General features: G+C 41.0%; 2 protein-coding genes across 3 annotated transcripts in view; one reads left to right on the top strand and one right to left on the bottom strand.

Moving 5' to 3' along the window:
• Positions 1 to 18,733, top strand: part of LOC125487274 (zinc finger protein 541-like) — a 53,552-nt gene extending 34,819 nt beyond the window's left edge. For both annotated transcript variants that reach the window (XM_048618124.1, XM_048618125.1), the window contains 7 exons: positions 2,275 to 2,417; positions 3,604 to 3,707; positions 6,668 to 6,743; positions 9,360 to 9,448; positions 11,285 to 11,437; positions 12,723 to 12,907; positions 15,985 to 18,733. In XM_048618124.1, coding sequence (XP_048474081.1) covers positions 2,275 to 2,417; positions 3,604 to 3,707; positions 6,668 to 6,743; positions 9,360 to 9,448; positions 11,285 to 11,437; positions 12,723 to 12,907; positions 15,985 to 16,168 — 934 coding nt within the window. In that variant the 3' untranslated portion in view covers positions 16,169 to 18,733. The remainder of the gene's footprint in view (positions 1 to 2,274; positions 2,418 to 3,603; positions 3,708 to 6,667; positions 6,744 to 9,359; positions 9,449 to 11,284; positions 11,438 to 12,722; positions 12,908 to 15,984) is intronic.
• A 1,564-nt stretch (positions 18,734 to 20,297) lies between these two features.
• erh (ERH mRNA splicing and mitosis factor) overlaps positions 20,298 to 26,481 on the bottom strand; it is a 58,852-nt gene continuing 52,668 nt past the window's right edge. Inside the window, exons 2-4 of the mRNA XM_048618193.1 lie at positions 24,612 to 24,699; positions 23,244 to 23,364; positions 20,298 to 21,016 (exon numbers count right to left, since the gene is read on the bottom strand). Coding sequence (XP_048474150.1) covers positions 20,914 to 21,016; positions 23,244 to 23,364; positions 24,612 to 24,699 — 312 coding nt within the window. The 3' untranslated portion in view covers positions 20,298 to 20,913. The remainder of the gene's footprint in view (positions 21,017 to 23,243; positions 23,365 to 24,611; positions 24,700 to 26,481) is intronic.

Raw genomic sequence — 26,481 nt, 5'->3', positions numbered from 1 at the left:
CCAGTAAGAAGTCGGTCACTGGATAAAAATTGCCCCCAGTGAAGCAAGATTATATGCACAAATTACAATGAGTTCCAGTAAATTCCCTTTAAAATGGCAACATAGTCTTCTACATCCCTTGGTTTAAAACAGTATCTTTTCCCATTTGTAAGTCCAATAAAAAGTAGTCTTTACAGTGGTAAAAGTTTTGCACTGTTTCCACAATGACAACTGATGCTAGATCCGTAAGGATATAGGACAAAATGAATATGGAAAATTAGGTGGCAGACTAAGCATGATCTTACTGAATGGCAGAACATGCTCAACGGTTACATGCCTCCTATGCCAGTGCATCTAAATGGCTAGCAAGTCTATATCAGAGTCAAATGCAAATCTGTAAGTGTAGAGTTGGACCTAAGCCAGTCAGGTCCCGATGGCAGACTTCCTTTCAGTAGACTTTGGTGATGGATTTTTATGAAAGATCAATAGTTTCACATCAGCCTTTATTGCAGATTAATTTCATAACAGAAGTTAAATTCCTCAACAGCCATGTGGATTTAAATTTATTTTAGCAGATCATTAATTCAGGCCTCTGGACAATAAATCTACTGACACAGCCACCTTACTACCACAGCCATTGTCGTGCCCTTTAATTAGTGGGAGAGGAAAACAAAATACTAACCTTAGTAACATGTTCTGAGATTCATTTGCTTGCTTCTCAAAGGCAAACCAGTTGAGTTTAGGATCTTTGTGCATGAAGGATTGAGAGTTTCCCATTCTCATAAATTGGCCATTTCATTCCCTTGTGATCATAAGATCATAAGACATAAGAGCAGAAATTAGGCCATTCAGCCCATTGAGTCTGCTCCGCCATTCAATCACGGCTGATAAGTTTCTCAACCCCATTCTCCCACTTTGTCCCCGAACCCTTGATCCCCTTGTCAATCAAGAACCTGTCTACCTCCATCTTAAATATACTCAATGACCTGGCCTCCGCAGCCTTCTGTGGTAGTGATTCCATAGATTCACCACTCTCTCTGGCTGAAGAACTTTCTCCTTATCTCCGTTCTAAAAGGTCTTCCATTTACTCTAAGGCTGTGCCCTCGGGTCCTAGTCTCTCTTACCAATGGAAACATCTTCCCAACATTCATTCTGCCATTCAGTATTCTGTAAGTTTCAGTTAGATCCCCCTCATCCTTCTAAACTCCATCGAGTATAGACCCAGAGTCCTCAAATGTCCCTCATATTGTTAAGCTTTTCATTCCTGGGAACATTCTCGTGAACCTCCTCTGAACCTGCTCCAGGGCCAGTACATCTTTCCTGAGATACGGGGCCCAAAACTGCACACAGTACTCCAAATGTGCCTGACCAGAGCCTTTTTGAGCCTCAGAAGTACACCCCTGCTATTGTATTGAAGTCCTCTCAAAAATAAATTCCAAAGTTGCATTTGCCTTCCTGACTACTGATTCAACCTGCAAGTTTACCTGGAGAGAATCCTGGACTAGAACACCCAAGTCTCTTTGCACTTCAGACTTCCGAATTTTCTCCCCATTTAGAAAATAGTCCATGCTTTAATTCTTCTTACCAAAGTGCATGACCTCACACTTTGCCACGTTGTACTCCATCTGCTACTTCTTTGCCCACTCTCCTAACCTGTCCAAATCCTTCTGCAGTCTCCCCGCATCCTCAATTCTACCTGTCCCTCTATTGATCTTTGTATCTTCTGCAAAAGTAGCCAGAATGCCCTCGGTTCCATCATCTAGATCATTAATGTATAAAATGAAAAGTTGTGGTCCCAACTCTGACCCTTGTGGAACACCACTTGTCACCGGCTGCCATCCTGAGAAAGACCCTTTTAACCCCATTCTCTGCTTTCTGCCAGACAGCCAGTCTTCTATCCATGCTAGCACCTTGCCTGTAACACCATGGGCCCTTATCTTACTCAGCAGTCTCCTGTACGGCACCTTGTCCAAAGGTCGTCTTGAAGTCCAGGGAGGTAACATCCATTGACTCTCCTTGATCTAACCTGCTCGTTACCTCCTCAAAGAATTCTAACATATTTGTCAGGCATGACCTCCCCTTGATGAAGCCATGCTGACTTTGCCCTATTTTACTGTGCACTTCCAAGTATCCAGAAATCTCATCCTTCACAATAGACTCTAAAATCTTACCCACGACCTGTAACTTTCAATCTTTTGCCTTACTCCCTTTTTAAACAGGGGTGTCACATTAGCAATTTTCCTGTCCTCTAAAATCCAGCATAATTGTCATTTATTGATGTGTAACTTTCTTTAGGCATATTAACATTGGAACACGGTTCCAGGCAGAGATTCCGTTACTGCAGGACAAGTCATTACTTGATGATAGCGTTCACCCAGCAGATCTAGTATGGAAACCATGGGATGACATTGAAATGAATAAAATCACTCAGGCGAGAGGTAAGTTTGTTTATGAGGCTTTTATCTTTTGGAAAATTATTGTTTTGTATTTTCTTAAAATTTCTTGAGGAAGCTAGAGTTCTGGAATAAGTAAATGTGATCATATATTTCTGCATAGCGCCTTAATTTGTTGAATCACTGCTGGGTGTAGTTAGCTTATTTGATACAAATATGAAAACCCTATCCTGTATTGCTGTAGGTCAGAAAGTTTTGATTTATTTTTAACTATCAGTTATTCTTTTGCGAATAAGTAGTCATGTGAGGAGCTCAAGCTGTAAGTACATCATGACTTAACAAATTATTTCTGAAAAAGTCACATTTTGTGAAAACCTTTTATCTTGCACTTTATCAGTACAGTTTGTAAGAAATACCAATGTACAGGGAAAATTTGATATTCTTATGAATTGTCGTGATGAGTATAAAATGAAAAGCTTTGACCAATTTTTCAATATTCAAGTTCTGTGTTCCCAAATGATAAACTGAAAGTTAGTAAGTTTATGCCAAGGAACATCTTGTAGAATTTTCTTGCAATTTTTAACCTTTCAGAGGGTGTGAATTTCTCTCATCATGACCATGGCAGAGAATAAGGTGTTTAAAAAAAAACTTGCTGTTTGTTGTTTGTCCTTCACTTACCTTCTGTCCATCTGGTTTAAGACTTGAAATGTGAATTCTGAGTTGCTTCAGATATCTGGATTTTTATAAAATTGAATTTTATTCCCCCCGCCCACCCCTATTTCAAGATGTTCTAGGGTATTTCGATTTTTAAAACCATGGGCTGAATTTTAACGTTGCATCCCATTCATGTGATTTTGGGGAACATCTAAAATGTGACTGGTAGCAGGAATGGGAAAGATGTGGGAAGGTTCATCTGATGCCTTTTCACACTGATGGCCAGATAACCCTTTCCACTCAACAGGCCAGACAACCCCCAAAAAAAGTTTTCAGTCGTCCCGTTCTGTTTACACAAAGGATACCTTTGTGTATGCTGGATTTTAGAGGATTGGAAAATCAATTCTCACTCCTGGTTATCATTCGTTAAAGGGTGTAAATGTATTCATAGATGTTGAAGTTGGCATCTTTTGGTAGAGGTTGAAGAGGGAAGAAATTACAGATCATGCTGTTTCACTATGCTACTCAAATTGCTCAGTTCCTTGTAGTGATTCTTCTCCAACCAACTTTTCTGCAGTGACAGACCTGTTGAATTTAGCTTGTTCGAGTGTGCTGCCTGGAGGAGGTACCAATTTGGAATTAGCTCTGCATTGCCTACACGACACTCGGGGAGACATTTTGGTAATCAGTCATGTTTATTTCTTTGGAAATGCGTAGTGCTTGTTCTGAACTATCATAATTGGAAGCTTGCTCCTTGCTCTGTACTAACACATTCACCACTATTTATCATCACCCTGTTGAAAAGCTTACTTGAATATAATAGAAATGATGAGGGTTTTATTTGTAGATAAAGGAGAACCAGGAATGTGTTGGGATTTTCAGAAGATTTTCAATAAATCCCACACAGGAGGTTAGTAAACAAAATTCAAGCAGATGGGACTGGGGAGTAAATACTGCTATAGATTACAAATTGGTTAACAAACAGGAAAAAATGAGTATTCTGAAAATGGCAGGCTTTTAGTCATGGAGGTACTATAAAGATGAGTGATTGCATCACAACTGTTAGTAATCTATATTAATGATTTGGATGTGAGTACCATATGTTGTATTTTCAAGTTGGCTGATGACACAAAACTAAATGGAAATTGGAGTTGTGAGGTGGATCCAAGGAGGCTGCAAGGGGATTTGGACAGGCCATGTATGGGCATGAACAGGGCAGGTGGAATATAATGTGAATGAGTGAGAGATTATCCACTAAGGTAGGAAAAAAAAAAAGTATTTCTTGAATGGTGTGAAATTGGGAAGTGGTTGTGTCCAAAGAGATTGGGTGTCCATAGCATGGGTCACTAAAAGCGAGCATGCAAGAGCAGCAAGCAGCCAAATGGTATGCTGGTGTTTATTCAGAATTAAATACAGGAGTAAAGATGTCTTGCCGAAATTGTATGGAACTTCGATGGGGCTGCATCTGGATTATTATGTGCAGATTTCATCTCCTTATCTGAGGGAGGGTATACTTGTGATAGAGGGAATGCAACAGAGATTCACCAGACTACTCGCTGGTATATGACATGGGATTTGGACATCACTGGTTGTGCCAGTATTTATTGCCCATCCTTAGTTGCCCTTGAAGATGGCAGTGAGCTGCCTTCCTGAATCATTGGAGTGCATGCGTTGTAGATAGACCTACAGTGTTGTTAGGAAGGGAATTCCAAGATTTTCACCCAGCATTACGGAAGGAATGGTGATATATTTCCAAGTCAGGATGGCAAGAGGCTTGGAGGGGAACATGCAGATGATGGTGTTCCTATATATCTGCTGCCTTTGTCTTTCTAGATAGTGGTGGTTGTGGGTTTGGAAGGTGCTAAGGAGCTTTGGGGAATTTCTGCAGAGCAACATGTAGATGATATACACTGCTGCTACTGAGTGTCGGTTGTGGAGGGAGGGAGTGAATGTGAATGTGGTCTGTATCAAGTGGACTGCTTTGTGTTGGAGCTCACTTTTCCAGGCAATTGAGAAGTATTCAATGGTAAGACACAGTGGGGAATTCTGAGGCAGTAATGCCACTGAATGTCAAGGAATGACATTCAGGGAATAGTTACAGTTCTCTCTTGTTGGATATGGTCATTGTATGGCACTTTTGTGGCACAAACATAACCTGATTTACAGCGCAATACTGAAGACCTTGGATCTGTATTCTCTAGAGTTTCAAAGAACAAATGGTAATGTTATTTAAACTAGCAGAATTCTTGCAAGGTGTGACGGTGGATGTAATAGGTGGGATACTTTCCTTAGCTGGAGAGGGCGATGCGGGCAGTCTCAGAAGAAGAGACACGGCATTTAAGTCTGAGGGTGTTTGAATATTTGGAATTCTCAAGGAATCTATACAGTGCAGCTAAAGGCTATTCGGCCCATTAAGTCTGCAATAACCCACCAAAGAGTATTCCAACTAGGCTCACATCTCTCCCCAATCCACCTAGCCTGCACATCCCAGGGCACTATAGGGCAATTTACATGGCCAATCCACCTAAGCTGCACATTTTTGGACTGTGGAATGAAACCGGAGCACCCGTTGGAAACCTGCGCAGGCATGGGGAGAATGTTCAAACTCCACACAGACAGTCACCTGTGGCCGGAATTGAACCCAGGTCCCTGGCGCTGTGAAGCGGCAGCACTTAACGACTTTGTCACCTTGCTGCTATCTCTGAGAATTATGGAAACTCAATAATTGAGCATATTTAAGGTTGAAGTCTCTAGATTCATGGATACTAATATCATCAAGTGATTTGACAATAATGGGGGAAGAATGTGATAGAGATAGATGATCAGCCATGATCTGTTTGAATAGTGGAGAGAGTTTGATGGGCTAAATGGCTTACACCTATTTCCTGTGTTCCTAGAAGTCTGGCAGGCAGAGGAGTAAACATATCGCATGATATTACTTTCTCATAAGCGCGTTTTAATAGTTTGTGGTCAGTCAAAATAGAGTTAGGACAACTAAGGGATAAAGGAGGTACAATAGAAATATCTGTTAGAAATAATCAATCTAGGTACATTGTAACTGGACACAAATGTTAATACACTGATACTGTTACTTGCCAATTCTGGTGATGTGGAGGTGCCGGTGTTGGACTGGGGTGGACAAAGTCAGAAATCATATGACACCTAGTTATAGATGCCTTTCTCTCCCTGGATTGCCTACTGATTCCACAGCAACCTCTCAGCACCCACTTATCCCCTCTGGCTTCTTGGCTGGGGAGTGTGTGTCTTTAGGCATGTTCTCACCGTGTCTGCATGTATTTTTTGCTGGGTGCTGTGGTGCCTTCAACAATCCAAAGATGTGCAGGTTAGGTGGACTCAGCCAACTGTAGTCCAGACTGTCTGAGACTAATTCCTATTGCAGTTTGCTTAAAATCACAATAAAGCCCCTGCTCTGTATTACACAACAAAATGTGTGGATTTAGAATTCTGTTACATTCAGGAATGACAGCTTGGAAATAACATGTCAGACTTTTATATCAAATTTCTTCACCTGATATTTTAAGTGCATTAACCTTCTTAGAGTAGCTTCAGAACAAGTTTATTCAAATGTGTTAATCCAGATTGATCTTATTTCCAGCTCCTCTTAATGTTTGTTTTTGTAGGCCGCCCTGGATATGTTACTAATGAAAGGTGTAAGGCGAGACTCTTGTCACCCCTTGGGAGATTACCACTACACTGGTAAGAGCACAGCCACTTATGTGCAAGATAGATTGAATGTTCAGGTGGTTCAGTGGCACCATTGTTTACAGCACTGAACTCTCTGCCATGGCCAGTATCAAAACCATTCTCATCTGGTTGGACAAGCTAGTTTGCGCTGATGTATGGCAAGCCCTTAAACCTTGACTTCAGAAAGCCAGTGTCAATTAATAAATTAGATCAGTACTTGTTGGAAGAAAATGTATTTGTAAATGTGTCAGCAGGTCTTATGATTGGGAATAGAGTCCATACATGGACAAAAGAGGTGTCTTCATTGCTTAAGTTTTCAGTTCTCACTTTTGAGCTTTCTGATGTTCAGCTCCGCACCTGGCTAGAATTTATTTCCCTCTGGACTGCTAATAAATGAAAGGGAAGCATTTCAACAGACTTAAAAACAGAATGTGCTGGAGAAACTCAGTAGGTCTGGCAGCACCTTTGAAATAGTGGAAAAAATGGGATGGGTGCCCCAGAGCAAAAGGCAAAGAGAAATGTAATGGTAGTCAAAAAAAGATAGAGTAGATATTAATGATGGGTGTTAATAATAGAAAATGGGTCAGCTCTGTTGAGAGCAAATCCATGCAAACAAAACACTTAATTGGGGATTTGGAGTATGAAAGAATCAAAATGGAGGACAGAGTTCATTGAATCAAGAACGTGAGACCATGTTAAGTCCTGAAGATTGTAAAGTACCTTAACAGAAAATGAGGTGCTGTTCCTGCAGTTTGCGTTGAGCTTTGCTTGAACAATGCAACAGGCAGAGGACAGAAATGTTAGCATGACAGCAAGATCATTTATTGAAATTACGAGCAACCCAGTCTGCATTTGTTCTTGCTACTGTAGAGGGGGTCACGTTGTGAGCAATGAATACAGTAGATTGAAAGAACTACAAGTTAATTGCTACTTCACCAGAGAGGTTTGTTTGGGGCCTTGGATAGTGAGAAGGGCAGTGTTGAAAAAGAGTTGCACCTGTAATTACTGTAGTGATAGTTTTACTATCAGCTATTTAAATGTTGGGTGCAAGACTAATTCATCCAAGATTAAAAATATCATAAACCATTTCAATTTAATCTGATTCAATCGACGCACAGGCACAATTAGCTATCACATCTAAATGGTTGGCCTTCATGCCTGTGCCTACTTGTTTGTAGTTATTGAGCTGTGATGGTAAAGTTCAGATCTGACCTTGCCCTACATCCATATACCCCACATCCATATACCCCATATGTACTATACAGATGGGTAGTTAGAAGTAGGAATATTGGCTGATTTTCTTTTTCTTTCTCTCTCTCCATCGCTAGCCTTCAGCACAAATTGAGCATTAAAACTCAGGCTTTTCTGTTGTTTTTGATTGGCTAATTTGCCACTGAGTGGGTTTAGTCACGGATCTTTCACTTTTAATATAGCAAAGATAAGAATGGAAAGTAAATAAGCTTACTGTCTGCCAGCAAGCATCCTGTTTTATATTGGAAGAGACCATTTCGATCTGAGCAGCACCTCTGCTCTCCCTTTCTTTGTTTCTAAGCAGTTTCCTCTTTCTTCATTTATAGCCTCAATTTGTGACTTAAACATTCCCTGGAAATGGCAAACAGACTGTTTCTAAGACCGTTGGGCTGGAGATCCATTGCTATATTGTTCCATATCACTGTGTGCTGGAATTCCAATGTTTAGGCCAATATTGATCATTCTATCAATATCACAAAACAGATTATTGTGGGGGCTTGTTTGATGCATGTTTGCTGCTTCATTTTTTGCATTTCAACAGTGACTTCACTTGAAAAATAAAAGTACTTCATTGGCTGTAATGTGCTTTGGGACATCCTGCAGTCCTGAAAGGAGCCATAGAAATGCAAGTTATTTTAGCACGACTTGTCACTGTGCACAGGTGTTTTACGACCACTCCTCAGCACTTTGTTTTGGAGCTCTGTTATCCTATTACTCCATAGCAGTGTGCCAGAACTTCAATGCGTTTTGGCAACTTATGGCAATCATCAACAAATAAATGAACCTAGAAACCATACAGAGATAGTAGGAACTGCAGATGCTGGAGAATCTGAGATAACACGGTGTAGAGCTGGATGAACACAGCAGGCCAAGCAGCATCAGAGGAGCAGGAAGGCTGACGTTTCGGGCCTAGACCCTTCTTCAGAAAAGACCCTTCTTCTGTGTGCCAGCTCTACACCGTGTTATCTAGAAACCATACACCTCTTTTGACTGACAGTGAGTGGGAGAGCTTTCTGCTTGCATTTGTTGAGACGTTCTTCCATTCTGCCAAGTGACATAGTTCAGCACTAATGTCATTAATAATAGCCAAGCTATTACAAAGATGAAATAGATATATCTTGAATGTTTCAGAAATAAACAGCTAAAAATGAAAGTGACTTTAAGAGATATGTGATGAGACCAGAAAATGATGCAAAGAACAAATCAGTCAGTATTTGAAAGAGACTGTTTCATGTGAACATTTCTTGATGGAATATTTTACTGAAATTTAATGAGTTTTCTCTTTCATGTGCCTTATGGCCTGGGATGTAATTCCAGCACATCCTGTACTTTTTTCAGATACATTGTTAATTCTTCAGTGTGTTCTTTTGAATTTAGGTACTGAGAAGTGGACTACTGCAGAGAAAAAGTTGTTCAATAAAGCTATTTGCCTTTACAACAAGGATTTCTTTCTCATGCAGAAGATGGTAAGAGATAATTAAATGACAAAACCAGTGTGTGAAGTCAATTAAGATGTACCATTCTTCAACCTGTGTGAAATGTAGTATATTTAATTTGTTGTGAGCAATTCATACCTTCACTTTGGGCAGTAAATTGATGGAGCAGGGTGCCTCCCTGTTCTGGATGCTGCTTGTTTTACATTGCCTATGCCATCAGCCTGTTTGTTTCCTAGATTACACTGCCATTTTGACCTCATTAGTACTGAATACTGGGGTCCTGTCCAAAGTAGTTTTGATCTGGGAAGTTTATATACAGAGGAAGTTTTCATCCTGTTGACCTGGACGGGTAGACACTCCAGGACTTGCAGAGAATCCTACTCTGACTGCATTGCATTACCCAGTACTTGAAAGCATTTAATCAGCCAGCGCTGACAGCATATTACTATTGTTTGATCTATTTATAATATCACTGTGGAATTTATAAGAGTTTAATGGTAGATAATCAGCCAAAACTGTATATTTTGGTTAGCAGCATGTAGTGGCTCCAATGTCAAATGTATTATTAACTCCGCCTAGGAACGTTTCGTAGTCAAACATCTCAGGAACCCTTGGTAAAACATTCACAGAACTGTAGTTGATTAAATAACTGTAGTTGTGTATTATTAATAATATTGCATTATTAAGTTCCACTGTAATTTTAGATTGTAGGTTCCAATTAGAATTTCCTGCTATATTCTGCAGTTTGCTGCTACCACCTAGTGATAAGAGAAAAAGACTGCAGCTGTTAGGATTTTAAGTGAAGTTTCAAAATGATAGTTGGCTGATGCCATCCAAAGAGTTGCTTTATACTCGTGCAACTTGGATTTGAGTCCAGCGCAGAGAATGAAAGTCTCTATTCAAAAAAAAAAAGATTTGGACATAGAAATCCTTCCAGTTCATCTTTCCATATTCCCATTCCAAGTTGTAACTTTTTCATAAATCAATCTTTCCTGGCTTACTATCCTGAAGGAACTTGAATGAAATGAGTTAGGAAGGAGACTGTGACCATCTCTGATATCACAGCATACACTACTATTTCACAAAGAGGCCATTGCAAGGAGTGATTAGTGTTTTTCATTCATGAGATGTGGACATCACTGGCCAGGGCAGTATTTATTTCCTGTCCCTAATTTGCAAGTCAATCATTGCTGTGGGTCTGGAGTCACATGTAGGCCAGACGGGGTAAGGACAGCTGTTGCCTTCCCTGAAGGACATTAGTGAACCAGATGGGTTTTTCCTGACAATCAACAATGGTCATCATTAGACTCAATTCAAATTCCACCATCTCCTTTGATTTAAGCGTAGGTCCCCAGAACATTAGCTGAGTCTCTGGATTAATAACCTAGTGATATTACCACTTGGCCATTGCCTCCCCTCCATGTCAATGGAACTATTAGATGTTGCTATTTGGGAGCATCGGTGAATATTGAGACAGAACAGCTGGTCAATGTAGGACAGACAATGCATTGAGACATTATTACAACTATTCCATATAAAAAATCACCAGGCCAGTTTAAAACCTTACAGGTGCCCATGTTCATTCAAGTGCAAGACTACTCAACCTGCTGAGGGATCCCTTTTTAGAGGGATAATTTAAACACTGAGTAATAGGATGCACCCTTGCTAAAGGTTACAGAGCAGATTTTACAAATGACCGCAACCATTGACACCTCACTCTGTACTTGAAAGAAATTCTAGAGCTCTGGATACAAAATGTGTGTATGTTTATTGCTCCAAATGAGACTCCCTACTATTAGCACACACTCAGAAAATCAACCCTGACAGAACAGGATTATTGCTTTCATGGGACCTGCTGTTTTACAGATAAAACACAAGACCGTGGCACAGTGTGTCGAATATTACTACACCTGGAAGAAACAGCTAAAGTTTGAGTGGAAGCGAACACACTTGCTTGACGAAGAGAAGATAAAGCATGAGGCAGACAGTCCCAGTGATGGAAAAGAAATAAAAAAGCTGGTTAGAAATGGTGCTATTTATGCTCAGGCTAGTGAGGGGACAAGATGCAGACAGGTAAGGGGAACCCAACAGCAGTACTACAGGTGACTTGGCCTTTGCTGCCTGTGTGGATGAGGCAGTTTGCAGAGTGGATGACGAGCTTACCATAGAACTATGGTACATGAGGCCATAGAAGTGGGAGCAGTGAAAAGGAATGAGGTTGTATGAGGAGACAGTACAGTTGGGGGAGAGGTACATTTTCCTTTTGTTGTGACCAGGTGTTCTGAAGGTTGTGTTGCCTGCCCAGTGCCAAGGTTTAGGACACATCGTTGTGACTGGAAAAGGAGGGGAAGAAATGGTGGCATAACTACATAGGGTTGTGTAAGCAAGAGGTCTCATATGAGTACCTAGGTAAGTAAGAGCTAGGAGCTCCTACAGTAACCAGGAGCTAAAGTAGAGAAAGGAACATTCATCTAGCATATCTTAGCATTGCCCTAGCGACGTATAATTTAGTATCGAGATAAATAGATTAGGAAGATGAATGGCTAAAGTAGTGAAGTTGGAAAGAGGAGTTCCATTTCATGAAGTACTAGCAGAGTGAGCAGTTGTATTATTTGGACAGGCTATACAGGAACTGGGCTGAAACCATCATCCTACTGGAAAGGATAAAAAGGATGGTCACAAGAACTGTAATCTAGAAAGAGGGGACTGCTGTACAGGGGCAAGATAGTTAATAGTTGGGAAACAAGCAAAAAGAAAGACAGTAGAGTTAACAGAAAGATGGTGAATTATTTGAGTGTTTCTACATCCCAGCCTAGCCACTCGTCTACAGATTTTCAAGCTTTGCATCAGAGTTGGAGTTTATAAACAACAGGTTGAGACTTCTGTCTGTACTGATGGAATCTGGCATTGTTAGATCTCCACGTCCCTTGAATAATATGCTGTACGCAGGGTGTTTGCAATCTGTTCAAGAGTATGTTAGGAGAGGGAATATGAACAAACAGTTGATGAATCTACTTTAGGCAAAGCATGATGAAAAAGTGATAGGGACAACTAACACAAAAAACACAGTGGGCAAGTAATGTGAGAATACTGAGAGAATCTGAAAGATACTTTAGGTATTAGGCAATGTGAAAGGAAATTGTTTCTAAGACTGACTAGGTGGACTGCAGCATCCTTGTACTCATTTTCTATGCAGGTTGGGCATTTAGTAACAGCAGCTGCAAATATAATCATTGGTTGTAATATTTTCAGAGACAGCTGTGGGTAAATATTTTCAATTCTGCTTTTTCTTTCCACCCATCAGTCATTCTTAGCCTCTCAGAGTATGAGCATTCCTTCCCAGACAAGCATGAACAGAGAAAAACTAAAGAAGAAAATCGTACGGTCTAAGCCTAGCCCCTCTCCGTCAGTTCACTGTCAGACAGGAGCCCAAGACAAGAATGAGAAAAAGTTTACCGTGGGAAATTTTCCATGTAAAGAATGCACAAAGTAGGTTGGATTGTGAATGGTGGGGTTTGGGGGAAATTTCAGTCTCGTATTGCAATGTTACGATTTTTCTGGTTAAGCACTATTGAGGTGCACAAGAAGTAACTTCTGTTTATATAAAGCCTGCTACCACCTCGCTGACACAAAACACTCCACTATACTTTAATTGCTTTTGAATTAGAGTGACTGCTGCGATGTAGGGAGTTGCAGCAACTGATTTCTGTGCAGCAAATTCCCACAAAAGTAATGAGATACTTAACAAGAATTTCCAATTACTGTCAGAACAGATCCATCTGGCAGTAATCACAGCAAAAGATGCCCCCTTATTATCTTCAGTTCCCAGATGATTCGATCATAGCTTGCTGTCAAAACCTTGACACAGCACAAGGGCAGTAAAGCAATGCTCGCCTCGTTGCAGAGCACCTGGGAACACCCTTAAGGACAGCAGTAAACATTGTAAGGTAAGTGTATTGGAACTTTGTAGGTATTATGTAGATTGCAATATTTTCTGCTTCTTTTAAACAATTAATGCTATTTATATAAATTAATTGTAAGCATAATGAATTTTACATATGTGTCAAAAGATTTACTATCTTTTATTTAATCATTCAGAATATAGTCAATTCTTTATTTTAGAAATCTTTCAATAACATTAAATATTAGAGAGAATAAGTGTGGGTGAGATGCAGGTGGCAGGTTGTGGTAAAACAGTGGATGAAAGCTTAGGAGTGAGAAGAGTAGTCAATTTCAGGAGGAGTCGGAGATTTAGGTGACGAGAGTTAACTTTTGGTGGGGGAGGGAGTTTTTAGGACTGGCCACATTTGGATCACGGGTGTTGGGAAGGGCTCCAGGGATCAGTTAGAGTAGATTTCAATCTCACGAACTTTCCTGGGTAACTATTAAGCCAGGTATGTTGAATCCATCTGAAGTCTCTGACTCTTGGGAGGGAGACTTTTTTCGTGAGAGTTCCAGATGCCAGGTAATTGCGCATCAGAGGTTTCAGTTTCCAATAGGTCCCGATGTACAACTCCTATCTACACTGCTGCAATGACTGTGGTCCTGCTGGAAGATCTGAGCCATATAATGTTCCTCTACATCCTTAGGTGAGTACCAAGGAGTTTTGAGTTCTACTTTTGACTCTGAAGCCACAGGTAGCCTTCTGTTTAGAATGTTCTCAGGAAGTTTATATGACTCCACTTTTCCAATCAGCCCCTCTCCTTCCTGGTCTGTAAATCTTCAAGTGCATTTCTCACTTTTCTGCTCCTTTTGTGGTTGAAACTGCAAGTCTAAAAAGATGGACAGGAAGACACCAACTTGATTGTTTGAATATATTCAAGACAGAAACAACATCTTGGACTTGAAGAGTGCTTTTAACACAGTAAAACCTTCCCAGGTTCTTCACAGTAGAGTAATTGGACAAAAAAATTAGTCATGCTGTAACTAATCATGACTACCACATTTCCCTCCACCGACAGTCATACTCTCCTGAGAGGATAAAACAAATGAAAAACCCTTGGCTCATTTAGGAAAAGATTTGGGTGTTCTTGGCAACATGGCTGCCAATTCACCGTCTCCTACAGTGAGAGAACATGACCTTGTTTGAGGTTGTGGATATCCACTCTGGTAACCTTACCCTTTTTGAAATAAAGCAAGAGGATTTTAGGTTCTGCATGCTATGAGTTGATGTTCAGAGGGACTTTTGTGAAGATGTTTAGTCAACTCTTCAAGTTTTACAGAGTGAAGAACTACTGCAGCTTTCAGCCATGACTGACTCTTCTACGGGCATTTCTTTTTAGAACTGGGTATAACTTCTGTCTATGAAAGAACATTCTTGAAGATTACTGTGTGATCAGCATCTGGCTGTGACGGGATCTTGTAGTGTCATGCCACTTTCAGCTTCTCTTTTTATCATAGAGTCACAGAGATGTACAGTATGAAAACAGACCCTTTGGTCGAACTCGTTCATCTAGTCCCATTTGCCAGCATTTGGATCATATCCCTCTAAACTTTTCCTATTCATGTACGCATCCAGATGCCTTTTAAATGTTGTAATTGTACTGGTGTACCAATCACTGCGCTTATGATCCTGTCTACCTGTGATTGCACTTTCAAGGAACTATGAACCTGCACTCCAAGGTCTTTTGGCTTGGCAGCACTCCCCAGGATCTTACCATTAAGTGTAAATAATCTGCCCTGATTTGCCTTACCAAAATACAGCACCTCACATTTATGTAAATTAAATTCGATCTGCCACTCCTCGGCCCATCTGATCAAGGGCCCGTTGTACTCTAAGGTAACCTTCTTGGCTGTCCCCTACACCACCAATTTTGGGGTCATCTGCAAACTTACTAACCATACCTCCTATATTCACATCCAAATTAGCGATATAAATGACAAAAAGCAGTGGCCCAGCACTGATTCTTGTGGCACACCGCTGGTCACAGGTCTCCAGTCCGAAAAGCAACTGTCTACCACCACCCTCTGTCTCCTACCTTCAAGCCAGTTCTGTATCCAAATGGCTAGTTCTCCCTGAATTCTATGTGATCTAACCTTGCTAACCAGTCTACCATGTAGAACCTTGGCGATCGCCTTACTGAAGTCCATATAGATTATGTTCACTGCTGTACCTTCATCAATCGTCTTCGTCATTTCCTCAAAAAACTCAATCAAATTCGTGAGACACGATTTCCCACGCACAAAGCCACGTTGACTATCCCTAATCAGTCCTTGCCTTTCCAAATACATGTAAATCCTGTCTCTCAGAATCCCTTTTGACAACTTGCCCATCATTGATGTCAGGCTCACCAGCCAGTCGTTCCCTGGCTTTTCCTTACCACGTTTCTTAAATAATGGTACCATGTTAGTCAACTTCTGGCACCTCACCTGTGGCTGTCGATGATATTTATATCTGTGAGAGGCCCAGCAATCACTTCCTTAGCTTCCCACAAATTTCTGGGGTACACCTGAACAGCAGAGCTTTTATCATTTATGGAGGCAAGTAACCATAATAATCAGTGTACAAACTAATTAGCCCATCATATCACAGATATTGATCATTATCATGCACATGTATATTTCAGAGTGTTTGATAAAGTGAAAAGTCGAAATGCTCACATGAAATGCCACAGGCAGCAGGAGGAGCAGGAAAGACAGGCAGAGATGAAACGATCGAGGATACGTTTGAAAGCTGAGCCAAAGCAGGAACCAGAGGAGACAGTCCTGGTCTTCACCTCCAACAATATTTCAAACATTACCACATCATAAAGACATTACCAGCATCTAGCAATTAGCAAGAATAGTAGAAGGGAATAGGGGGAGAACAGTGGCCTGAGTTTCCAGTTGTTCAGAACAGCTGGCACAACACTGAGCCACACACTCTCATGCTGTAAATATCTGATCCTAGGTATTTTGGTTTGGTTTGTCCAAAGGTGGGGCAGGGATGCCTATTACTACGTGGGACATCTTGTTAGCCTAATGCATGGAAACATGCTGGAGCCTGTAGATGAGGATGATGAGTTTTTTAAAAATTTTACATTGGACTGCAGTCTTCAAAATGAAAACAGGTCCTGACTTATTTCTTAGTGTAATCTATATGATTTGCTGATGGGATGGAGAAAGCCTGTTACCTGCGGTGTCAGATCTGTGCCATCGTACTTATAATAATTGCAGTTAACCACATCTCATTATAACCTTGTCGAGATAAAGGATGTTCTGTGTTGCCCTATGAACCAACTGATGGATAGTTAGAAACTGGGGGTGTGTTGGATTCTAAAGTAAAATTCACTGAAATAGAATCAGCAAAACAGTAGAGGCCTGGAGCACATCAAAACAGGCAAAAGTGGAGGTTAAAGGAAAGAAATTCCTTCTCCCAAAATGAAATGGAAAATGATTAAAGTGATGTTAACATAGTGCATTACAGCAGAAGCTAACTCCATGAACAGTTTATAAACAGGCAATCTTAATCAATCAGCATCTTCAAATTCCATTGGAACTGAAAGACAAGTAGGGAAGTCAGTTTGGAGTAGGTAAACTGCACATTGACTGCTACCCTGTGCAGTGTCAAAGCTGTAACCATGTGATATAAAAAGGCTTATCTTTGTCTCCCTTGAGTTGAGATCTGCACAGGGCAGGTAAGTAGCTGAGTTACTGGTAAGTTTTGATCAGTGTTTGTAACCAGCTGAAAGAGAAAACAAGTGGCTCAGCCTGGGACCTTTCTTGTCCTAAGCTCCTCGCCCCTGCTGGAGGAAAAGGGCCTGATTTTCCATTCAAGCACCGTGCCTCTCAACGAAGCTTGTTTTCCCCTCCTTTTAATTGAGGATAAGTTCCCTTTGCTTCTCCTCTCTGGTCTCCATCAGCACATGTGCAATAAAGGCAACCACAAGAGGAAGGGCTGTGGAAACTACCTGTTAAACTCTGTGCCCAGTGCCACTAGGAGATGCACAAGTTTGTTCAGGAGCAAGTCTCTCTTTTGAGAAAAGGGTCTGGGCTTCATTTGGCAGGTACCTGCTCAGCAGTGCAGGGCAAGAAAGCTGGATCATGTTACTTTGAAGACACTCATCTCATTGCTGTAACACTGTCAGGTGTTCAGAGTATGTGTTCCAGCAGGAATGACTAAATAGTGAGCATGCATAACAGCCAAAACTGTTAATTCTCCCACTCCGAGGTGCTGAGGGTAAGTGCAGAATTTCAGTTGTTGCCTTGCCCTGAAATGGTTAATGCTTTTAATCCTCTTGGTTTGCATTTTTAACAATGGTGATTTTTTTTCACTGCCTGTAGCAATGTAAGTATAATTGCTGCAGTCTTATATTTTATACTGTATTAAGAAAGATTTTTGCAGTATGTTTTAGCTGTTTTAAGCAGGAATGCTGGGCCAGCGAGAGCCTATGCCCTCTTAGCCCCAAAATTCTGGTCAACATGAGTCACTTCAGGCAGGAACAGCAGGTGATTTTTAAACTGAGGACAATCACAGATGTCTTTATGTCAAATCTCTAGGTAGGATTTACATGGACTATTTTTTAAGGTGGCTGGACCTGAAAGGCATCAAACTTTATATGCTAGCATTGGGTATACCTGCAGGAAAGACTCATCATTCAGCCAGCTGAAAACCAATGTGTCATTAATTTTCATTTGGGGAAGATCGCAGTTAACAAAATTATAAATTTCTTTGTAATCATATTACTGTAAGAAATATTTTAACAAAGTGGGGACAGAATTTTCTCCAAGGAGAATTTCTTTTTCAATTTATGGGAGGGAGCATGTACTTCAGATTGAAAGTAACATATATGTTTGAGCTTCCAAATGCCTGCTACTGAAATTGTCTTAGTGTTTCCTCAGCCCTGTTCATGTCACCTGTGAGGCTACAGAATCTTTCAGATTGCTCTATGCCATAGCCTGGCAACCTAAGAATTCAACAGTCCCAAAATCCATTCAATTCAAAAAAAGTTAGAATGCCAGACACAAAAGTTGATAAAACCAGTATGTTTCATAAATATTCAGCAGATATTGGCCTTCATTACCAAGGGACAAGTTGAATACTGGTGTGTACAACTCTAGGGCCTGATAACATTCTGTATCTTGGCAAGATGTACGTTACAGGCCCCATATTATCTGTAAGTTGTGCCTACAACCACAATAGATTTGTATCCCATTAGTCTACACCAGACTAATATGTGGATTTTACTTGTTGAATGGACTTTGAGAAGAGAAATGCATTAAACAGCAGAGCAACTATTTCAGTTGTTCTGTTTCACTTTTTTCAGTTTATAATAACATGTGGACAGTCTTTTAAAATGAACGCAAAAAAGAAGACTCTGGCTCCAAAATGCATCAGAACATTATTTTAGTTTGACAGGGGAGATGAGCAATGTGGTATTCCCTCACAAATTCTTCCAAATCTTTTTTTTGGGGATAAAAAGCCTAAACTTAGACTTTGTTTCACACTTTATCATAACCTGGAAGATATAAAATGGAACAGGTTTTTCTTTTCATATGAGTTATGTTTTTCATTGTACATTGCTGTATATTTTCCTTATGATACAAATCCAAAAGGGAGTTCATAGATTACTAGAAATTAAAGTAGGAATGGATGTATTTTTACTTTTGCCTGAAATGCAGTTTCATTTGTATATGATATTTTCGCAAACACTGCATATGCAAGTGTTAATGCATTTCTGATGGAGAAGCTGGTAAATGGAGGAACAGAATGGAGATATTCTCTTTGATCCAATTACCTCAAATCCTCCTCAGAACAGTGTGCTGCCCCTGTAATTCAGCAGCACGAAGTATTTCAGTTTCATTGACTGGGGACTTTGTGTGCAGGATAGAAATCTGTTAAACAATTAAGTGAAAACCCACCAATGCTGTAAACACAAGGTCCTGTGGCGTTAACTTGCTTTACAAATATGCAGGATTGTTTCAATAAATGCGATGTTGACTGTTGAGAGTTCTGTTTTGGCTTTGGGCATAAGCAGTATGTACAAACATTTAGGGGATATGAAAGGGTGCACCTTGTTCTTTTTTAAATCCCGCTAAGGAACACAAATTTCTTGACCTCTGCAAACCTTATTAGCCAGGTCTAAAACCAGAAAACATGACTAATATATAGTCAGAGGGTATATTATACAGGACAGTATTGAGATTGCAGGTGAAAGGAAGTAACAGGCTGTTATGTATCGATTGGCAAGTTTAAACAGCTTTGTTGTTTGAAGCTATTGATTAAAGTTCCATATTCCCGTGAATTTGCTGCCACACTGGTACACCTCCAAAATGGTAACGTTGCTCTGTCCTGCTCAAGTTAGCAATAACTAACTGCTTAGTGTTGCTTTGGAAGTAACAAAGCTCAAGGCCATTTCAGATTTTCTGGGAAGAGTTTAGAGCATGCAGTTTACTCAATTATGACTCCTGGCAGTGACTGCAAGCAGGTGATTTTAAAAAAAGGAACGTGATCCTCCCCTTAGCTGATAGCTAAGCACATTTATACCTGTGATGTGGGCTGAAGTCTCAATCCAGAACATTCTCAAATGTGGTACTGGAGATTTTCCTGAACTTCAGTCACAATCTTCTCCCAAAAAGCAGCCAGATTTACACGTAATAATGCTCTATCACTCATTAACTTCCTTAATTCTCCTACTCCAGTGATTATCATTTCTAATGCAAAGCATTCTTTTCACCCTAAAATTGACTTCTCAACCAGATTCTGTCTCTAGTGAACACCAAGTACATTTAACAAGTTGCCTGGCTTAAGCGTGCAGGAGGCACACCTGAAAGTACAATTTTTTCGAACCCGTAAAACAATGTGATACAAAGGAGTGGATTATTTGGCTCTGACGAAGCAGCCACTTGATGCAGGCAAAGTCAAACAGCAAATATGTAAATGAATATATAAACAAAGCAGTTTTCATATTAAAACAAAAATTTAATCTGCAAAAACCATAACCTGAAGCAAAAAAAACCTACTGGGTAACCAGAACTTTGATCCTACAGAAACAGCTCTGCAGAAACAACACATCAGACAAGAAGATTAACTTTCTAGAAAAGCGTTTAACCCAAAAGAGCTTTTCTTCTGAGACAGTCTGTTCGGTCCTCACTGCTCTATAAAATGTACAGATTGCAAAGAGTGTTGGTGAAACCACTCTTCTAAGACAATGTTAGGTTTGAACAGGAGCCTAGTGACAGTATTATGCATGACAAAAGTAGTCAGGTTTGTTCCCAATCAGTGTCTGAATGCAAGATGGCTGTAAGGGCAAGGTTGGTCCTTACATTCCATTCAATGTGGCTTCTGTTTTAAAACACCAATGCATGATTTAATAAAAAGGAGCAAGCTTTCTAATGGGCTTGGGGTGAGGTGGGGTGAGAATCAAATTATTTCTACAAAAAATACTGAGATCTACAAGCAGCACACTCAAGTGCTCCAAAGATCTGAAGAGGAACATCTGTGAGCTAAAAAAAGAAAATTGGTGCAATCAATCATTCTCCTTGTAGAGCACTGATCTGCTGAGCCAGGACAGCAGTTACTTTCCTGCTTGCTGGGCTTGTCGGCGAAGCAGGATGTAGATCTTCTCCTTGAGCCAATCCTTGTTGTAAGGTTGGTAAGTCTGTGTGTCTGCTCGATATCTGGAGAAACAGAATAATAGGATTGTCTAATCACTTCATCATTCAATACCAAACAGACCCCTGCAGCTTATAAAACCAAATGGCTCCAGTGTTTTGATATTCATGTTACAACCTTCTCCAACAGTCAGCAGCACCCATTTTGCAAACACTGGCTTGCAAACATTATCGCTAAACCTATTAACCCAGAAACTCAGCTAAGTTCTGGGGACCCAGGTTTGAATTCTGCTACAGCAGATGGTTGAATTTGAATTCAGTGAAAAGTCTGGAATTAAGAATCTATTGATGACCATGAATCCATTGTCAATTGTTGGAAAAACCCATCTGACTCACGAATGCCCTTTAGGGAAGGAAAATTGCCATCCTTACCTATTCTGGCTTACACCTTGACTCCAATGTGGTTGACTCTGGACAATTAAGAGTGGGCAATAAAAATGCTGGACTAGCAAGTGACACTCATCCCGAATGAATAAAAAAAAAGCATTTTTGCTCCTTGTTTATTGCAAAGGATATTTTTCCTTCACTCCTTCTTAGAGTTTTGGACATCACTGGTAAAGCTATTGTTGTCCATCTCTAGGTGCCCTTGAGCAGTGTGACTTGCTCAGCCATTTCAGAGGGTAGTTAAGAGTCAACTAGATTGAGTGTCACACATTGTAGGCCAGACCAGGTAAGGATGGTAGATGACCTGTATGCTACTTACAAGCTGAGTGCAGAAATTCACCAAAGATCCTTGGCATCTTCCAAACACACAACCACTTACATCTGGAAGGATAAAGGCAGCAGATACATAGGAACGCCACCATCTACAAGTTCGCCTCCAAGCCACTGACTATCCGACCTGGAAATACAGCGCAGTTCCTTCACTGTCACTGGGTCAAAATCTTGAAATTCCCTCCATAAGGGCATTGTGGGTCAACGTACAGCACATTGAACTGCTGCAGTTCAAGGCAGCAGCTCATCCCCATCTTCTCAAGGGGCAACTAGGGATGGGCAATAAATGCTGGGCCAACCAGCAACGCCCAATCTCACAAGAGAATAAAAATCCCTTCCCTAAAGGACACTAGTGAACCAGATGAGTTTTTGCAACAACTGAAGGTATTGAGACTAGCTTTATATTCCAGATTTATTAATTGATTTTAAATTCCATAAACTTCCGTGGTGAGTTTTTAAACCCATGTCCAAGGGCTTTTGCATTACTAGCAGAATTCACTCTAAACTGTGTAGCTGTGCAGCCACTCAACGTTGGCCAGCACACTGCCTTCTACTCATGGGAAGCTGCAACTCAGCACAGATCTTTGAAATCTTCACTGTAGAGAAAATATTTAGAGGGAGTGTAGATTACTTGTCAAGTGACATGACCACTGCAGCATCACTTCATTATTACGCTGAAAAGTGTGAACCAGGTTTACATTTAAAACTGGTCTGACATCTGAGGTAGTCAGATTCAAGCACATCTGGATTTACAGGCCATAGAATCCCTATAGTACTGAAGCAAGCCTTTCAACGTATCGAGTCTACACCGAGCCTGCAAAGACCATCCCAGCCAGACCCACCACTCTACCCTATTCCTGTAACCCTACATTTTCTATGGCCAAGCCACCCTAACCTGCACATCTTTGGACTGTGGTTGGAAACTGGAGCACCCAGAGGAAACCGGGTGAATGTGCAAACTCCACACATTCAGTCACCCAAGGATAGAATCGAATACAGGTCCCTGGCACTGTGACGCAGCAGTGCTAAACACTGGACCACTATGCCATGCTGTCACGCACAATTAAAATGCTGGTTTACGAGAAAATAATTTGTTGTTTTAAATTAAAATAAAAATATTTTCTGTAATGATAATGCCATTATGGTTTGGGTGCTTAATAATATTTCAGGGTGGGTCTAATTGCACAGCTCATTCAAAGTGCTGGCACAGCACAACAATCCAAGTGGTCTCCTCCTGTATTCTAAGATTCATAAAACAAGTTAAAACAGGATCCCTTGGCTAGTGTCAATACTGGCAAACATCCAGGGAGCTGTGAACACTGGCAGACATGCACAAATTAGAACTAGAATGATCAGAGATGATGTCAGGAATAACTTCACACAAAGAGTAATGGAAATCTGGGATTCTCCCTCAAAAATCTGCTCAGGTTGAGGCAGTCACGTAAAAGTTTCAAATCAGAAATTGATAGATTTTGGTTAAGATATCAAGGTCAGGTGAAGTAAGAGCAATTGCACTTACACGAGGCAGCTGAGGTCAGCAAGGTCATCGATGAAGTCAAAGAGTTGGCTTATGTCATACGTGATAGACGGACTGTTTGGGTTCATTCTCTTTAAATGTTCTTCAAACATTTTGCAGACACCTGAGAAGAAACAAACAAGAGCTCGGTCTAAGCCTCAAAATATTTTATCTTTAGTCTGAAACCTTGTGTACTGGCATTGATGAACTGAACATTTTCAAAAGGAAAAGACAGGGTATTCTGCATTCACGCCTTTTCCCACCTTCCCCGCTGCTCCCAGAACTTCACAGTGCGTCAGAATTAACAGATCTACCACAATGCATTTGCTAACTTTCTGAAAGGGGAAAATGATTGGGGAGTCTGAGGGCAGGCCGCAAGAAAATAAATGAGAGTGGTTGGTAATTGCTGCACAAGAAACAATCAAATTTGGATAGACCAACATCAATTTGCAATTAACATAGTAAAACAATCCAAGGTGGAACATAGGAGTATTATTTGACAGCATACTGTGCAGGAGGTGAGTTAAGTGTTGGTCACAAGAGGTAGGTTTTAAGGAGTATCACAATCAAATCAGTTGTTCAATTCCAACTGCAATATAAACTGATCACATTCAAAGGGTTGGAATGCCTCAGCAATCCTGGGGCAGGAAGAAAGAAAACAAGAAACAAAGGCTGTACAGCAGATGTTGTCTCAAGGGGGCTATCTAGAACAAAAGCTCATAGTTTTAGGCAGAGATGTGGAGGAATTATTTCTCTCAAGGGATGTGAATCTGTGGAATTCACTCCCCTAGGAGTGTGGTGAATGCCCCTGAAGACAATAAATTTGAGGAGATGGACAGATTTTTAAATAGTAATGGATTAAAGGGTTATCAGGAGCAGGCAGGAAAGCGGAGTTGAGACTGAGATAAGATCAGCCACGATTGTATCAAATGGCAGAGCAGACTCGAGGTGCTGAACTGCCTCCTCCTGCTGTTAATTTTTATGTTCTTAGCCAGGTTCCTATGGTCCTCAATAAAGAACTGCCCCATTGGAATATTTATGGACAGGAGTCTGGGCAAAGGAGATTCTACAGTAGGTCAGTCTGTGGTCAAATGTGCTGACTCAAATTAAGAATGGTGCCCATTGAAATGTAAACCACAGCAAGAGCTGCCCAGAGAGGAAAGCTGGACAATAAACTGCAAATGCACAGCAGGCTGCGGTAAAACCAAACAATCAAGGTGGCTAAACTATTTTTGCGAGACAGCAAAAAACCCAAGCCTAATGGCCTTATTATGATTAGAAAATGGGAGAAATCCACTCATCTGTTTGTAACTTTTAATCTCAATGTCTTAACACGTATGCACTATATTAAGACTGATCCATGAGTCATACCTTCCATACATTCATTGACAGATTCATAATCTGCGTAGGTCCTTCCCTCTGGCCGTTTAGTAGGTTGTACAAGGAGAATTGTGTGCGACTAGAACAGAGTAAATAGGAAAGTGACATGAACTAAAAGCTGTCAGAAAAGCATGAAGTTCTGTGAGAGGCTGCTCAATCATTGGCAGACAAAATGCACCATTCTTTTCTGCATTCCTCTGAAACACAAATTCCCCCAAACGTTTCAGACACCCTCCTGTGACAATGTTTTTCACATTCTCTCAACAATTTGAGCAAATACACTTTTCACAATATGTTTTTAAAAACTGATTTCATGTCAGTTAAGTTACAGTCATCATTAGTCTGGGTATGCATTTGACAGTTGGCTACTTCACTAATGAGCTCAGAGAATCCTCTTCACCGTTAGTTAAATTGCAACAACCTGCATTTACATAACATTTAAAGTACTAACAGAATGCTTCACGGGTGCAATTATTAAACAGACACACAAAAGGCTGTTAAATCAGGTGACCAAAAACCGGGTAACACGAGGTAATTTTTTTTAAGGAGTGTATTGGAGGAAGGGAGTGAGAGAGCCGGAAACTGAGACATAGACAGACTCGGACAGAATTCCTGAACTTAGGGCTCAGGCAGCTGAACATTCTGGCCTAATGGCAGAACAACTAAAATTGGGAACAAAAACAAATTGCCAGTGAAACTCAGAAGGTCTGGCAGAATCTGTAGAGAGCAAAAAAATGACTTAATGCTTCAGGTCCCAGGGATAGACAAGAGGCCTGAACTGGTGGAGTGCATTGATCAGAGATCATAGATCATAGATCATAGATTCATAGAATCCCTGCAGTGTGGAAACAGGGCATTCCACCTGGACCCATCCCTCTATAAACCTACCTAATCTACACATCCCTGAACACTATGGGCAATTTAGCATAGCCAACTCACCTAGCCTAGATCTTAGAGGGCTGCAGAAGGTTAGAGAAAAGGAAGGCTGAAACCACAAAGGGATTTAAAAACAAGAATGACATTTTTAAAGATTTGAGGCTTTGACAGACTGAAGACAGCAAACTGGTGAATTGTAACAGTTTGGGGGTGGGGTGGGGAGATGGAGTGTGTTGGAGATTGAGTCTTTTTGGGATCTGAGGCACTCCCAAAGTTTGTGTTTTTTTTAAAATGGTGGGGGGGGAAAACGGTGTTGGGAATTGGGATTGATTTTGAGGGTTAAGTGGGCAATTTTCTTAGCTTTGATTTTGATTTGGGGTGGATGAAGGATGAATTGAATACCCTAGGGGTTTATCTGAGGATGGGGTTACAGTTATCCTGGAGGGGGATAGAGGAGAGTTGGGGCTAGGGTCTGAAATCCAACCCCCGACCACAATCTGGGTTGTTTACAGAGTGGGGAAGGACATTTTCCTCCGGTGACTGAACCTCCCACCATGTGTTATTTTTCCCGTGGGGTGTGGGGAAAGAGAGGAAAGAAAGGGCCTGGCACCCCCATCCCACCCCTTTGGAGACTGTGGGAGAATGGATGTTTTCAGTGGTGGCGGTGGGAAGAAGAATGGTTTTGCTTTTGGGTGAGGGTGGGGAGCAGAAAAGGGAGAAGGCTTTGACTTCTCTCCTCGAGGAATTTATTTGGGAACGGGCATGGGGGAGGAGATAGGGTTTTTGAAAGGAAAGGGGAGGTGGGAAGGTTTTTTTTCTGGGTGATGGGGGAGGGGATGAGAAGAGGGGTAAGAGGAAAAGGGTCTGACGCCTCCCCCACTAAAAAATTATCTGGGGGCCGGGGAGGAGACAGGGTTTCTTTTGAGAGGACTGGGGGCTGGGGTGTGGTGAGGGGGGGTGAGGGGGGGTAAAGGGGGGATACGGT

This window comes from Rhincodon typus, chromosome 39, assembly GCF_021869965.1.
Source record: "Rhincodon typus isolate 14 chromosome 39, sRhiTyp1.1, whole genome shotgun sequence".
NCBI classification, from domain to species: Eukaryota; Metazoa; Chordata; class Chondrichthyes; order Orectolobiformes; family Rhincodontidae; genus Rhincodon; species Rhincodon typus.
This window is presented reverse-complemented; position numbering and strand designations above follow the sequence as displayed.